Raw genomic sequence first — 17,568 nt, 5'->3', positions numbered from 1 at the left:
ATTCAGCACAGAACTTATGCACATTCTTCATCTCAAACAAACAGTTATTAAGTCCCATTGACTTCAGTTGGATTTAAGCACATACCTACGTGCTGTGCTGAATAAGGATGGGGTTAAGGACATATCTGAGGCTAAACATGTACTTAAATGCTGTATTCAACTGGAATATTAATGCATGAGAACTATGGATGTAAAATATTTTCCATTAAATCTGAAAACTTCACATTTCATTGTGATTTTGTAAAATTGGTTAATTTTCAATAAAAAAGGCAACATTGCAATTTTTCATTTGAAAACACATCTATTTTTAGGAAAAACTTTGAAGTTTTCAAAGCTGATTTCACATAACCCCAATGAGAATCAGAAACATTAAACAGACCAGGGTAGTTACAAAGCAAAGTTTAACGAACATTGTAATTGTTGATGAGGAAATTACATTATACTTTTAAACTTCTTTATGTTTTAATCTAAGGCCAGGTTTTTAAAGTTAGATGTAGGCCCATATTCAGATACTTGCATGCACACATGGAGAAGAGGTAGCCATATGTGTGTGCTGATATACATTTTGCACACATGGGGTAAAATTTTGGTCCCAATAAAGTCAATGGGAGTTTTGCCATTGACTTCAAAGAGGCCAGGATTTCACCCATGATATCTTAGTACCTAGGTTTGTCTTTACTTAACAGTTGTACCACTATAACTATATCAGTATTATTAATATGGTATAATTCTCTCCCCAGTGTGGATGCACTTCAATTGATATAAAGGATTTTATACTGGTATGGCTTATTCGCCTAAGGGCAGAGGAATAAACTACTGTGTTATAAGCACTTTTATATAAACTAGCAGTATAATGGAGTCCACACTAGGTGTTACCATATATGTATTTTGGTAAAATAGCCACACTTTTAACCAAAATGCTTATACAAAATCTGTGTGTACACCAGGGCACATACAGTTATTTATATGCACCTCTCTTTGAACATCTTCTCTCTTAAGATGCTATTTGAAACAGACAAGACTATTTTTTAAAGAAAATATCTTTTCACATGTCCCTTTAAAAAAACTTTACCTCTGCAGAAATCTCGTATGATAAGTGTCCGTTGAAGGAATGTCTATGGCTGAATAAAACAGGATTTATATACATTTTTAAAACTAACAGATCTTTCACTCTAGTGACAGTAGTAGGCACCACTCAAAGTATTCTTCTTTATATTTCTTTTCTTCAATGAATGCATAAGTGTAAAATATTAAAAATAATTAGTGAACAGTTACTATGAGGGATACTACATTTAAAAATGAGCATTAGCTCTTCATTAAGTGCCCAGAAGAACTGTCCTCAATATGCAACTGTCTACAAAGCACCATAACATTACAAACAAGGATGAGTTATATTTAGCCCTCATAAAAATGTTTAATTGGAATCCAATATAATCCTTCATCTAATGTGTATATGAGGTGGTAAATAAAATGAGACTGAATATTTAAAAGCAGGTGACTTTTGTATCTGATAAACTTCAAATTTCTTCTTAAATTAAAATATCACTAAAATAGTCATCTAAAATGATTACATAAGCCTTTAAAGTGAAATACTGTACTTAAATATTTCTTATCTGAATAATCTTTAAATAATTAAATTTACTGAAGGCTGCTCTTTAACTTAATTCACAAACAGAATTTGGTGCAGTATTTTTAATTTGTTACAGCAAAGTAAATAAGAAAAAGCAGAGAAAGCAACAGTATAAAGCATGAAGGCTGAAGGCTGCCCTGAGATAAATATACTCAACTCCCATTGCAATCAAGAGGAGGTATTCTCATCTAAGAGCAGAATTTGGCCCTATGTATTTTCATGTTCACAAATGAGCATATTACAAAGAGATAAAATTCTAAGGGTACTAATTCTACCCAAGACTAATGAGATTCATTATCTTTTGTTTCTTATGCAGCAGTGGTAACATTTGTGGAATTTCAAAATTCCAAATTGGAATCAAGAGTGATAAATATGACATTAAATGCAGAAGCAGACAGCTATATCCAATTCAAAGCTAGGAATCTTGTAGATAGTGCTCAACTGGTGCATGTACATAGTTGCTTAACTATCTATACTCCCTCATATCCAAGTATGAAATGATACTGTATCTACGCCAATTCCCCAGGAAGGTAAGGGCCAGCACAAATTGTATTTGCATCAGAAGCCTGCTTAATTCTGTGAGTGCTTTCTTCTACAGGGTATTCACTCTTGTTACTGCAAATGCACAACTAATGGCAAATGTATTTTTAAATGTGACGATGTCTACTGGCGTGCATACCAAAAGAAAATACCAGATTACTAAGGGAGAAGGAGACATTTTGGTTTGAGGCTACCAAATAAAGACTGTATTGCACTGGCATCCTGGCAAATCTGTTTGCATATGTAGTGCTTATACATGTAGATATGTATATGAAGTGCCAGATTAGACTCTATGCCATTTGGGAGAGGGCCCAGGTTCTGAAGGAGAGGACCCAGCTCAATAACAACAGAAAGGGACAAACCAAAAGAAGCTGAGAAATGTGTACAATGTTGACTAGTCTCCTGTTTAGTTTGATATCCTTTCAGAAAGAAAAAATGCAAGCGATGTTACAGATTTATGGGTAAGATCCATTTTGTGTGGAATAAGATAGATCAACCTGCCCTTAGCCATATACAATGTGAAAAGATAGATGTGTTTGGGAAAAACAAGGTATGATAACCATAGCCCAGTGGATGGAGTGGTCTGTTTGCATAACTATGGCAGGAGTTTACAAATCTGTTCATTTTCTTTTAAGGGTGATCATTTTCAATTACACGGACTGCCAGTATCCAAGCCATTTTTGAAGTGCAGAGTTAACTGCTCTCTCAGGGTATGTCTATACTGCAATACGACCCCTGGGTTAGCTCTGGCTGGCTCAGATCAGCTCGCTCGGGCTTGCAGGTCTCAGGCTGCAGGACTATAAAATTGCAGTGCACATGTTCAGGCTTTGGCATCCTCACCCGTGAAGGGGTCTCAGAGCCCAGACTCCAGCCTGACTCCGAATGTCTACACTGCAATTTTATAGCCCACAGCCTGAGCCCCCTGAGTTGGAGTCACCTGACCCATGCCAGCCACGGGTCTTATATTGCAGTGTTGATATACCCTGAGACGCTGCAAGGGGGGAGGGTCTCAGAGCCTGCACTCCAGTCCAAACTCGAACACCCACACTGCTATTTTTAGCCCTGTAGCCTGAGCCCCAGGAGTCTGAGTCAGCTGATCTGGGCTCAGACTCGGTGCCATGGGGTTTTTAACGTAGTGTAGACATATCCAGGGTATACTCAGTTCTGCCTAGCTGTGTGGATTGATAGATTTGTGCTAATATCCACATATAAGAGAAGCTTGTTTTCATCTTCCTTGGCATTTTGGGAAGAGTGCCAAAACCCAGATGCTGAACTTTCCAAAGAAGAAAAACATAATTCTGACCCAGCTCAAGAGTAGGTTCTGTGGAAACTGAGCTGAAGAAGCCTTCTGACATTTAGATGACGAGAAGACTATATTTTTTCTTGTTAGTGTCCCTAAAAGCTGAAAACTGCCTTTTTTGTACTCATTCACAATATTCAGTCAACTAATGTTGGAAGATGCACAACCAAGAAGTTTTTAGGATCCAAAATATAAATCAAGAAATTTATTACTCACCTCATTTGCCTGTTGTTTGATAATAAGTTTCATTACTGTTGCTCTGGCATTTTTTGTACAAGTTTCAAAGTTAAAACAACATGTGGATAAACAGAGTTTGCATTTACTAAAAATCATATGAAAATAATACAGAATATAAGCAAATAAAAACATAGCCCTTTAAACACATTTTTTCTCTAGCAGAGGCCATTACCACAATAAATGGTCTGTTGCAGATATTATCACATTACTTCCTTGATATAATTTCAAAATGAAATATCAGTCTCACATTCCCAAACATTGCTTTCTCCCATAATCTTACCTAAAAGTGTAGTGTGAATTCTGCATCTGAAATCTTAATTAAAAAAAAAAAAAAAAAAGCTTTTCTTAAAGCCCACAGGCATTTTGGGGTGAAGGGCCATGGATTATCAAGATAAAGCATACAGTGCCTGGCTGACATATGATTTCATCTTTTGTTTTCTATTAACTTGAGTTACAACCTCAAGGTAATCTTGTTATATTTATTTGATATGGTAAGCACCTTCAACTAACCGTTTTATGTCTGAGAAACTTCAGAAGGGCTTCTTAAAGATTAAAAAGTCACTATTTGTAAAATGTTTAAGTGCTAGAATAAGGAACTCCGGTAGCTGAGGGTAAGAAGCACTTTCACTGAAAGCCTGGTTGCTTGCACAGTGTCTTCATCTGTATTCTACTATGGCTGCCATTTTGTCTCTAGCTTCGAAGTCCACTTAGTGTTTTTAAAAACAACAAAATAAAATAAACCTAGAACAGAGCTATTAGCCCTGGCAAAAAAGGTGAATCTTTAGTTTTAAAAAAATCCTTTCAGAAGGGCTCTTTGTAATTAGACTCTCTTTATCAAACTAAGCTATAATTTGGCATTGGTAACGTTTACAGTTCTGCAACATACTGTAATAGTTTGAGATCTAAGAAAACCCTCCAAATACTGAGATGTTTATTGCAATACCTTTTAAAAGATTCACAACCTTTCAACAGTTTCCCATTTCATAGTCCTGTCTTTTTTTAAAACAGCACCCAACATTATACAGTTTCCACATAATATTAAACATGAAATTACCACTTAGAAACAATATTTCAGTAGATAGAGGGTTTAAGGCAAGTCATTCATTTGGAAAAATTAATTTCCATGTGTTAATTTAGACTGACACAGCTGTTTTCCACCCCATCAGTGCCTTGGGATACACAACGTACATTCAGCAAAGGGGCACACATCTGACCCTATGGACATACGTTGTAAGTCCTGAGTGCCCATTGAAATAATGGTAATATTTTCATATAAGGCATGACCCACAGGGACATGGCATAGGAGGGGTTAATTTGCTTTGTTTCCAGTCTTACTATTGTATATGATATTCCCTAGGCAACAGCATTCTTTTCTTACTAAACACCTTTGCAAACAAATACAAACCCCTTTAAAAGGTGCTAAAAATGGGTTTTGAAAACATACAAAATATATTCATCATAGTATTTCCCAATCATTGCTTTAGTGCTGGATATCTGCAGGTTATTTCTCGTTTCTGATCGAAACTATTATTTGTTGTGGAATAACTGTTCTGTCCCAAAACATTTTCTTCTTCTTCTAGTTTTTTGGGCCATGAGGACTTGATGCTTTCCTGTTCTATACTTCCTTTTTGAGTTCTTTTCAATGGCAATATCAACAATACTAAGATGCAGGCAATGTGAAGACAGAAATACCAGGAGCTAAACAAAGAAGAAGAAGAAAAAAAATCATTAATCAGAACTTTGGCCACTATTATAGCTACTTTAAATACCTGACTGCCCTTACATAGGCAGTTTGCCGTATATATGATCTTTAGCAGCAAGGCATCAACATTTCCACTAGCATTCTTTCAAATATCTTTTATTGTACTGGAGAGTAGAGTGGGAATCAACAAGACGTGAACTCTCTCCCAGTATATTTACTGCTAGAATGTAAAATAGATAATTCTGGACTATAAACAGCTCCAAGGTAAAATGCTACATTTACCATAGCAAAATTTAATTTTTTGGTGACCCCCCACTCTGCTATAAGCTGTAATGGACATAACCCAGCTTTGTAGTCACACATGCCATTGGGTATTTTGGAAGTATGATGTATTTTGATGTATTCCATACTCTGGCCTGTCTCCCAAGATCTGTGAGAGTAACAACAAAGAAAGTAACAGAATGTCACTAGCCATCACCTTCAGCCCCCAACTAAAACCTCTGCAGCGCATCATCATCAAGGATCTACAACCTATCCTGAAGGACGATCCCTCACTCTCGCAGATCTTGGGAGACAGGCTAGTCCTCGCTTACAGACAGCCCCCCAACCTGAAGCAAATACTTACCAGCAACCACACACCACACAACAAAAACACTAACCCAGGAACCTATCCTTGCAACAAAGCCCGATGCCAGCTCTGTCCACATATCTACTCAAGGGACACCATCATAAGACCTAATCACATCAGCCACATCATCAGGGGCTTGTTCACTTGCACATCTACCAATGTGATATATGCCATCATGTGCCAGCAATGCCCCTCTGCCATGTACATTGGCCAGACCAGACTCTACGCAAAAGAATAAATGGACACAAATCAGACGTCAAGAATTATAACATTCAAAAACCAGTCGGAGAATACTTCAACCTCCCTGGACATTCGATTACAGACCTAACAGTCACAATCCTTCAACAAAAAAACAGCAAAAACAGACTCCAACGAGAAACTGCAGAACTGGAATTAATTTGCAAACTGGACACCATTAAATTAGGCTTGAATAAAGACTGGGAGTGGATGAGTCATTACACAAACTAAAAACTATTTCCTCATGCTAATTTTTCCCCTACTGTTACTCACACCTTCTTGTCAACTGTTTGAAATGGGCCATCCTGATTATCACTACGAAAGTTTTTTTTCTCCTGCTGATAATAGCCCATCTTAATTGATGAGTCTCGTTAGGGTTGGTATGGCAACACCCATTTTTTCATATTCTCTGTATATGTATATCTTCCTACTGTATTTTCCACTGCATGCATATGATGAAGTGGGTTTTAGCCCATGAAAGCTTATGCTCAAATAAATTTGTTAGTCTCGAAGGTGCCACAAGTACTCCTCGTTCTTTTCACACACTGTATAGCATGTTAAACATCTGTGTCACTTTAAAACTGCAAACAAATAATGCAAAGAAAAAGAATGGTTTTCCTGCTACATTTAAGAGCCTTCTGTGAAGCACTTTCTCTCTTTTGAGAAATATATGCCTATTTACCCTTTTATTGCTGGTTATTCATGAAAGTTACTTTAGGCAGTGGTCACTTATTGCTGTTGCTCTGTGCCCCTTGACCCATTTTCTAATCTCAGATGTGTGCTCTGAATGGCTCCTATTCCAGGAAATTCAATACTGCACTTGTGCTCTGTGTGCTTAAGAAACTAGGAAAATTGTTACTTATTTTGTTTGTCCAAACTGGATGACAACTCACTTAGCTGGCAAGGTAGTGATCCAAATACTAAATTTTTATCACCACTCAAAGGAGATCTCCTGCCAAAAGAATAATTTAACTTGCCTCTGAGTTCAGTGATTTTTAAAAAACCCATGAAGTGTACTTACCTGTAAAACATGAAAGAGGGTTTTACAGAGAGCAGCACAAATGGCACAACTGTGTAACTTATTGCTACTTGAGTTGCTATCCATGTGATGACATCGTAACATAATTTAACAGGAGGAGATTCAACAAAGTAGTGTCTAATGTTGTTTCTCATCTAAAAAAAACAGATAACAGTAAACAGTATTAGTAACTAAAACATTGTTATTGAGAGCTAGTTTTATTGTATTTTATTTGTTCCATTGCCATGAAAGCCCTCAGGCACTAAAGACTTGATCTTATCTCCAGTCTCTTTCCTCTTCTCACTTTGTCCTCAAGTACACCTGATGGGGAAAAGGTTTCACATACTTTATGCTGAGACAAGGAACCTGTTGGAAAGAAGATTCCAATGCCACTCTATATGTAAGTCAAACGATTCATCCAAGAACACTGCAGCTGGTACATGTGCATCCAAACCATACCCAGCATCCACTGGCCTAGGGTACAGATAGCTTGCACACCCTGGCCTTCAGTTTACCATGCATTATCTGGCCTAAGAATTTAGTATTAGAATTTAGTATTTTCCAATATATACAATCTAAATTGAGACTTCTTGTCTGATTGAAACAGCCTTGTTTTACAGTAAGTGACATCTAATTTTCTGTAAATATACATTTGTGAATAATATGAAAATAGAATACCTCAACAAAAGTCTCCTTACGGTAAGCCATTCCCATACCCTCATTGACAGGATTACAGTCCAAAGCATTAAAAAGCATCCTGTTTGATCTAAATGTAAGAAATTTTAATTGTGTGTTTCAGAAGTCTCAATAATGTAGTAGTTAATATAACAAAATGTGTACATAACACATTCACACACAGCTCCTGTATGTTTCTTTGAGAACCTTGTGTAACCCAGGGATCTCTTGGTGCTAGGGTTGCCACTTTCTATTTGCCTTCTCCGAGGCCCCGCACCCTGCTTACTCCATTTACCACCCCCCCACCATTGCTCACTCTCCCCACCCTAACTCACTCGCTCATTTTCACTGGGCTGGGGCAGGGGGTTGAGATGTGGGAGTAGGTGAGGGCTCTGGCTAGGGGTGTGGGCTCCAGGGTGGGGCCAGAAATGAGGAGTCCATGGTGTGAGAGGGTGCTCTGGATTAGAGCCGAGGGGTTCAGAGTATGGGAGGGGCTCTGGGCTGGGGGTGCGGGTTCCAGGGTGGGGCCAGAAATGAGGGGTTCAGGGTGCGGGAGGGGGCTCTTGGCTGGGTCAGGAGGTTGGGGTGCGGGGTGGGGGGTGAGGGTTCTGGCTGGGTATGCAGGCTCCTGTGTGGGGCCAGGGATGAAGAATTTGAGGTGCAGGAGGGGGTTCCGGGCTGGGGCAGGGGTACAGGGGTGTGTGAGGGCTCCAACTTGGGGTGCAGGCTCTGGGGTGGGGCTGGGCATGAGGGCTTTGGGGTGTAGGAGTGTGCTCTGGGCTGGGACCGAGGGGTTCAGAGGGCGGGAGGGGGATCAGGGCTGGGGAACGGAAGGGGGTAATGGGTGCAGGCTCTCGCTGGCGCTTACCTCAGGCAGCTCCCGGAAGCAGTGGCATGCCCCCCCTCCGACTTCTACGTGATGGTGCAGCCACGCAGCTCTGCATGCTGCCCCATCCACAGGTGTCACCCCCACAGCTCCCACTGGCCGTAGTTCCTGGCCAATGGGAGTTGCAGAGCTGGAGCTCGTGCCCCCTGGCTGTCCCTATAAGTAGGAGTCAGAAGGGGGACATGCCATTGCTTCCAAGAGCCATGCAGAGCCATGGCGGGCAGGGAGCCTGCCTTAGCCCCACTGCTCTGTCGACTGGACTTGTAACAACCCAGTCAGTGGTGCTGACCAGAGCAGCCAGGGTCCCTTTTCGACCAGGCGTTCCGGTGGAAAACCAGATACCTGGCAACCGTATTTGGTGCCAACTGAAAGAGTTCACAGGGGTGCATAAGGGTTACGGGGTTTTGCGAGCAAAGGTATATTTAGGCTTGAGAGAAACCTGCTGTGAATTTTAAGTGTCTGTTCTGATCACGTTTAACAGCATAAGTGTAAGCAGAACTGTGCATGTGTAAAATTATAGAATAATTATGTGTTTAGTGTTGTGCATGTACAACAAATTTCAGAGAAATCATATTTGTGAGTGTGGCAGGGTGGACTAGGTCTGGAGGTGCCCTGTTGGAGACCTCGTGGCCCTGTATCACCCTGTCCCAGAACAAAGCAGCGAGAAGTCCTCCAAGCAGTCTAGAGTGGCTGCAGAGGAGAGGCCAATCAGAGGGGCTGCTGGAGCAACCAATAAGGGGCCAGAAAGGTCAGATAAAAGGCAAACAGCAGAGCAGAGCCTTCAGTGACTGTGTGGAGCTTGACAAGGGAGGAATGAGAGCCTGGCTGATTACACAAACAGTAGGACTATAGCTAGCTCAACAGACAGAACTGAGTGCAGCAAAGGCTGCCAAAGACCAGGTGTCTGGCTGGCTGGCTGGATAGAATAGCAGCAAAGCCGTCAAAAGGTCAGTGTGGGCAGGCTGAGCCTGGGGGACCGAGCATAAAACCTAGCCAGACAAGGGTTGGGCACTGCTGGTCTGGTAGCAGACTGAGCCCAGGGAGGGCTGCTGAAAAGGACACCAGTTGAGATGTGACCCGGTGTGCCTAGGGCAGCCCTCACTGGAAATGCCAAGGTCAGGGCAGGCTGCAAAAGGGAGAGCAGATACTCCCAAGACTGGTGGGTAACACTGAATTTAAAGTCACAAACTGTGCTTCTGATTTTCCCACACTGGTTATCAAGAAGCAAAAAAAGAAATCACACAGCGCCCTTATTGCATTCCAGTTCTCTGGCTCCCAATCAGCACCTAGGTGCAGTACAGTGAGAAGTTATTTAAAAAACTCTGCTCACATATACAAAATGTTCTTCTGACCCCAAAGGGTCGGCCACTTTGCCAGGTCAGCATAGGTTTGGATCTTACCCAAAATACCATGCTGCCAGCCAATCCTTTAGTGTCTAAAACTAAAGGTTTGTTGTTTTAAAAAAAAAAGAGAGATGTTAAATGGTAAAGCAGTCACAAACATACAAAGACTTCAAAGTCCATATTTCAGGTTCCTAGCAGTATTGGTGAGTTTGCTGGCTTGAAAGTCCCTCTGGAACACATCCACAGCTTGGATGGGTCATTCAGTCACTGTCAACCAGTCTTGACTTCTTGAAATTTTGTCCTCCATTGACTTTCATAGCTCTCACTCTAATAATTCTTCCACCTCTCCAATCAGTCCTTCAGGGTCCTGTTGGGTTCTCTTCCTTCTCCCCTCTCCTATTCTGAGGAGGCATCCCACAACTCTATCATTAATCCACAAGTCTGGCTCTATCAGTTTTATGCTACTAACTCACAAATCTACCTTTCTACAGATGAGCTGTCCTCCTCCTCCTAAGACAGCATATCGGTCTGCCTTTCTAATATTTCTCTATGGACGTCCAATTGTCATCTTAATTTGAACGTGGCCCAAACTGAGCTTTGCTCTTTCCTCTCAAGCCTTCCCCTTCTCCATCATTTTTCGCATCACCCACCTCCCAGTCACACGGGCTCTTAAACTTCTCTCTACACCATCCATTCAAACTCTGTGTAAACATTGCAGATTTTTCTACAGAATATCTAAGATCCAACCTTTCTTCTTTCCACACACCTTAACTCTCACCCAGGCTCTCATCCCTCACCTTGACTACGGGAACCTCCTCCCTAAGAGCACCCCAGTGCTCGGGAGGCAAGAGGCTCACTGGTATCAGCCAGTGAGTTTCAGCTGGCCTGACCAGGTTAGTGTATCCAAGTTCACTTATGTCATAATCTGTATCTAATAGGTGTTGTGTAAGGTGTAACTGGAAAACCAATAAATTAATGATCATTACTATTGCATTGTGTGTATACAGTAAATCCCCAAAGGACTGTACAAATGTGAAGGAAATATGGTACTAAATGTGTCTTAACCAGATAAGTCTGGGGAGTGGGTAAATAAGTTTTTCCAGACAAAGAAAAGACCAATGCCTCCATCCAGGTGCAATCACAGACAATTGGCAATCAGAGTCATTCACTGGTACATCAGAGGCTGCAAGGACAAGTCAATTTGCATTGTAGAAAGCACTAGCAGTGAAAAAGAAACATGGAAACTTCTCCATCATATTCCCTGGCACCTTTCCCTACAGCAGGGGCACTTGAACTTTGAGAAGGATACATTTTAAAAATTCACTGGACTATAAAAGAGAGGGGCAAAGAACTCCTAGTGACTGTTCACCTCAGAAGACAAAGGAACTGAGCACTTAGGACTTTGTGGAACATCCTGAGTAAGGGGGTGGTCAGCCATCTTGCTGGAAGGAAGTGTGGTAAGAATCTTAACAAAACTATGGTCTTGGTTCAAGGTAAGTCTTAGTCATTGGAACGTGTTTTTCACTTTTATTTGTTGGTAGCTATTTCTGACCTTAACCATCATAATTTCTCTTTACAGGAGCAATGTACCTTATTACTCCTCTGAGTGTTCCAGGTGAGGGCTGGACATTTCAGGGCAGATAATTTTGTGGAAATTCAGGACTGGGTGTGTGCTGGACTAGTAATAACCAAGGGTACTGGAGACCAGAGTGTGGCTGTAGTGTAACAAACAGTCTTCTGGAGTCAGAGTTGCTGAACAGGGCTGCTCAACACACACACAATTAGAGCGCATGCTTTTATGCTGACTGGGAGCATGTAGACAGGGAGCTACAGCAGCAGAGCATTTTAAGGCACTGAGGGTTACAAGACAAGCCATGACACAACCTCTCACTGGTCTGGGTTGAACCTCAAATCGTGGCATTCCCCCCCCCTTACTCTGACAAATGCCATCTTGCCCTTCTCAAGCCCATTCAAAACTCTGCTGCCAAGATCACATTCCTGGATTCTTGTTGTGACTAAGCCATCCTGGCTTACTTTCACTGTCTTCCTGTTCTCCACAGCAAACACACACCAACTACTCAAAAAAACCCACAACAAACTTTAAAGTCCTTCATTGTTTAACTCTGCAATTCTAATAAAGAATGGAGCCACTTATTTACATCTCAGCTGTGCCAACGATCCCAGCCCCCATCACTTAGTCCAGTTTCCTCTCAAGAACTTTTGTGTTTCTTCCAATGTGGCTCCTTCAGCATGACAGGAGGAGCTCCTTTTAAAATACCATAAGGTAACTATGCTGTCATCCTTCACATCCTTCCTCAAGACTCATCACCTCAGACATGATGTCAATTAAACACTTGACAACTACAGTTGGTGTCCTGAAACTACTACTTACTATACCAAACAATGTCACTGTTGCTTTGTCCTCCCCATGCTCTCTGTTGTTCTTTGTTTCTCTGTTGTATGCACTTGCTGTGTTTTGATATTGCTTAGATTGTAAACTCTCTGCAGCAAGAATGTGTTTTTTTTTCCTTTTCCCTCTTTCATTATGGATGGATAGTGAGTGCCTAGCTAGCACACAGTGGAGGCTTGATCTCTGGGGCCCCTATGGATCACTAGAAAACAAATGAGTACTGTGGATGATATTTAAAACAGTCTGGAAAAAAGTATGCGATTTTTAGTAAAACAAAATTCTAGTACCATAAGTCAGATATAAAGTACCCATTAGATCACATAGTCCAGAACCTGCCCAAGCACAATTGTCCTGTACATACATCTTGTGCTTTGAACAGCATAGTTTTACATTTTTCTACGGATTAGGCTTCCACCACTTCCTTTGGAAGATAATTATTCCAGTTTCTCCTTCCCAACATTTGTAGGTGATTACTTCCTCCTTTAGCAGTTTAGCCAAATTAAAGAAATTTAGTTCTTTCAATCTTTCCTCATGAATTAATCCTGCCAGCCTGGTACAGTTTATATAAATCACTCACTGCTTCCAGTGGAAGCATATGAATAATTATAAACATACCAATAAGCTACTGCAATCTTTTACGTGTGTATGCAAGTATTTTGGACAATTTTTTGTGGATGCTATTTGTTGATTACCTACTTAAGTACTCTGCAAACGAATGTATAACATACTAGATTTATTGCCTGACCCTTTTTGAGGTTATTGATGTTTGGATTGATGGCCAATTGATCTATGACAAAGTTCTTACCCAAGAATCAGGCTACAGAGAAGTAACACTACAGAGTTCAATATCTTGTGGAGAGTCTCGAGGTGGATGACAAGGACACCCACACTGAGGGCAAAGTAAAACCTTAGATATCTTTATTGAAATAATGAACAAAGACAGAAAGGACCCAAGTCTCATAAAAAGGTAGAAATAATACAATATTGGGGTTATCTGTGGTAGCATTCTTTGCATAAGCTCTTTAGAATTGCATACTCAAACCCTTCCTTGAGGACTTGGTGGTAAGAGACAAAGGGATCAGCCCTGACTCTGGTATGCCATAGTGTCTGATGGTCCAAGTTCCTCAATGAATTGAAGGATCAAATAATGGAAAGTAGACAGGGATGGAAGAAGCTAGAAAAGAACAAGCTCCAGACCACACGGTTGCTGCCCTGTTATAAGGCTTGAACATCATCTGCTCACGCTCAGTCTTCCATACCTAAATTTAGCCTTTTCACCCACATAATATTGAGGTGTACTTACTCTGTAGGTTAACATATTGATATGTAAAAAGAAAAGGAGTACTTGTGGCACCTTAGAGACTAACCAATTTATTTGAGCATGAGCTTTCGTGAGCTACAGCTCACTTCATCGGATGCATGAAGTGAGCTGTAGCTCACGAAAGCTCATGCTCAAATAAATTGGTTAGTCTCTAAGGTGCCACAAGTACTCCTTTTCTTTTTGCGAATACAGACTAACACGGCTGTTACTCTGAAACCTGTCATATTGATATGTGTAACTGCTATCTTAGCTCATTATCATACACATCATCCCTTGCTTAAGCAGATTTGTGGTTATTACTTCCATGTTCTTTATGGTAGCATCTACTGGTACATTGTAACTCCTACCATTGAGCAAGCTCTCCTAACTTCCCAAAAGGTAAAGGTAACCTGTGATGGGGCGTCTGCCCCACACTGGTGGAGAAAGGGTCAAAAGCAGCCCTGAGGAGGCTGTGCAGCAGACAGCCAATCAGAGAGGGGCTGCAATGAGCAGCCAATTAGGGCAGAGCAGGCCCATATATAAAGAGAGCTGTAGGGCAGAGGGGGCAGTTCCCTCTTGGAAGCCCAGGGAGAAAGGACTGGGTCCCTGAAGGGCTAAGGGAACCACCAGCACCCTGGACAGAGCAATGTTGGGGTAGGTCAGGGGAGCAAGAGGGAGCTCCAGCCTGACTGGCTGAAAGACTAAAGCCCAGATAGGGCTATGGGGAAGTGGCTTCTTGCATTACAACTGAATATAATGAAAGCAGCTAAATATAATAAAGGCAAGTCAGGGAATAATAGGCAAGCTTGCCCTACAGGCTACAGATTGTAATAGCCACTGTTAAATACTTAAACACTGTATTAATTCATAGTATAAATTTATCACATTTAAAGAAATATGCAATAAGTACTATGAAAAAAATTAGTCATATTAAAAACTTCGTGATTCCAAGACCTTGTCAGCACTGGATGACTCTCATAAGTTTACTCAGGGCCACAAGGTTAAGCTGACAGCAATGGGGACTGATTCAGGAGGTTTCTAGTTCAACACATAGGTGGAAGGATATATTTGGGTTCTCATTTTTTGGGCTAAAAGTAGAAGTTTGTAGGGCCAGAAATTGCACAGCATGTTGAGAGAGTGGAAGATGGAGCATTTTTGAAGTCTTGAGCCATAGCTATGGGAAAGGGCAGAAAAATTATTTCTTCCTGTAATGTCCACAAAGTCACAGTTAACAAAACTAATCAGGCTGCTCACCACTTAGAACAATCTGGCTGCCTCATATTAGCCCAGACCTGTAGAAGAGCTCTGTGTAAACTGGAAAGCTGAAGCTGGTCCAATAAAAGATATTACCTCACCCACCTTATCTCTCTAATTGGGAAAGACTTTTACGTATTTTAGGAGATTTTTCTACCTATTTGGGGATAAATTCTATCAGTATTTGGACAGTATTGTCCGGAAAATGGTTGACTTGTGGCTGGATGAAACAATCACTGGATGACCCATCACTCTCACAGATCTTGGGAGACAGGCCAGTCCTTGCTTACAGACAGCCCCCAAACCTGAAGCAAATGCTCACCAACCACCACACAACAGAACCACTAACCCAGGAACCTATCCTTGCAACAAAGCCCATTGCCAACTGTGTCCACATATCTATTCAGGGGACACCATCATAGGGCCTAATCACATCAGCCACACTATCAGAGGCTCGTTCACCTGCACATCTACCAATGTGATATATGCCATCATGTGCCAGCAATGTCCCTCTGCCATGTACATTGGTCAAACTGGACAGTCTCTACGTAAAAGAATAAATGGACACAAATCAGACGTCAAGAATTATAACATTCAAAAACCAGTCGGAGAACACTTCAATCTCTTTGGTCACTCGATTACAGACCTAAAAGTGGCAAATACTTCAACAAAGAGACTTCAAAAACAGACTCCAACGAGAGACTGCTGAATTGGAATTAATTTGCAAACTGCATACAATTAACTTAGGCTTGAATAAAGACTGGGAGTGGATGTGTCATTATACAAAGTAAAACTATTTCCCCTGGTACTGTTCTTGTAAAGTGCTGGAAATGGCCCACCTTGGTTATCATTACAAACGGTCCATCCCCCCCCCCCCTCCTGCTGGTAATAGCTCACCTTTCTTGATCCCTCTTGTTACATTCTGTATGGTAACACCCATTGTTTCATGTTCTCTGTGTATGTAAAATCTCCCCACTATATTTTCCACTGTATGCATTCAATGAAGTGAGCTGTAGCTCACGAAAGCTTATGATCTAATAAATTTGTTAGTCTCTAAGGTGCCACAAGTACTCCTTTTCTCCATATGGTTGAGTATTGACTGTTTTTACCTACTGAGGATCAGTGACCTACAATAACCAATATGCAGTCATGCCCCTCATGGTTATTAAACACAAGCAGAGTGGAAGGGTTAGGATTATTATTGACAAATACTGTTAACACTTTCTTATGGAAGGGCAAAAGGCCCGCTTCCCTCTAATGAATAGTTGTTTGTCCTTTGTCTTCACTTAGATCATTTTGCCAGTTACCGACCTGTACCGTCAGATTTTGTATGTTTGTGTTTTTTTGGAGGGGTGGTGGTGATAAAGCAGTTCTTCTATCATCCGCAGTCTTCTTACAGACCCCTTTCAAACAGGCTTTGAATCTAGGTACAGTCAGTTTTTGTGCTGATTTCTTAAGAGACTGTCTGCCCTGTGAAGGACAAGATCAAGTGTCCATGCAGATTCTGGTATTGTTATGAAAGGCTGCTGATGGAGGAGCATAATTATGCGTTCCTGACTCAGTGAATCTTGGAAGTAACTGACAGAGTCATGCTTGAGAAGCTCTGCGATCCAGGTACCGTTGGTGGAATGAAGGTGGGATTGAAAACAGAATGTCATATCTGATTTTTTATTAAGGCATGGCTAGATGGTGGAGTGTCTTAAAGAAGAAGATAAGTTTGTGCTTTGTACAAGGGTTACAATCTAGAAGACTCCTTTTGGACTTCTGACTAATCTTGAATTCTCAGACAGCAGCAGTTGTCAAGAGTTCTTTCAATTCCAGTTGAGTCTGTCTAGGAGGTCGTGGTCTTTGCTTACTGGTGTCCATGCCAGAATTATCTATGCCTTTGTGATTTTTTTTGTATTCAACTTGGGAGCTAACCTTAAAAACTACTCAGAAATTTTTGCTAGAGCTGGCTTGCTTAGTGGTGTTTCTTGAGTACAACAAATTACACCTACACTAGCTACCAACTTGTTTCTGGCTGAGACTCAAGGCATTATCTATAAATTCCTACACTGCTTAGTGACCTGGTTTTCCCTAGGATCACCTCTGTCTTTATGCTCCATCTAAAGAGCTGAGATCAATGAGGATCCTTCTGTTATACATACTAGATTTGACCTCTTAGGCTAAGCTCTCTCACTGGAGTATCCTCCACGGAAAGCCATATCCTCCACTGGTCCAATATAGCCTGTTTATTTTGTACTTTCAAGGTATGAGACAAGGACTATCTACTTACTCAGGCTTTTGCTTGAGGAATGACCTGATTAAGTGGAGTTTTCTGTGGTTAGGGACAAGTTCTTTTGGGGTCAAAATTATTTGTGTGTGTGTGTGGTTTTTTCGTTTTGTTTTTTGTTTTTTATTTTATTGTT

The 17,568-nt window shown here is 41.0% G+C and overlaps 1 protein-coding gene across 2 annotated transcripts in view; it reads right to left on the bottom strand.

Moving 5' to 3' along the window:
* Positions 1 to 2,809: 2,809 nt before the first annotated feature.
* MBOAT2 (membrane bound glycerophospholipid O-acyltransferase 2) overlaps positions 2,810 to 17,568 on the bottom strand; it is a 217,767-nt gene continuing 203,008 nt past the window's right edge. For both annotated transcript variants that reach the window (XM_048845456.2, XM_075126425.1), the window contains exons 12-13: positions 7,296 to 7,447; positions 2,810 to 5,405 (exon numbers count right to left, since the gene is read on the bottom strand). In XM_048845456.2, coding sequence (XP_048701413.1) covers positions 5,180 to 5,405; positions 7,296 to 7,447 — 378 coding nt within the window. In that variant the 3' untranslated portion in view covers positions 2,810 to 5,179. The remainder of the gene's footprint in view (positions 5,406 to 7,295; positions 7,448 to 17,568) is intronic.

This window comes from Caretta caretta, chromosome 3, assembly GCF_965140235.1.
Source record: "Caretta caretta isolate rCarCar2 chromosome 3, rCarCar1.hap1, whole genome shotgun sequence".
Classification (NCBI taxonomy): Eukaryota; Metazoa; Chordata; order Testudines; family Cheloniidae; genus Caretta; species Caretta caretta.
Note: the sequence above shows the minus strand (reverse complement) of the source record. Positions and strands in the feature narration are given on the sequence as shown.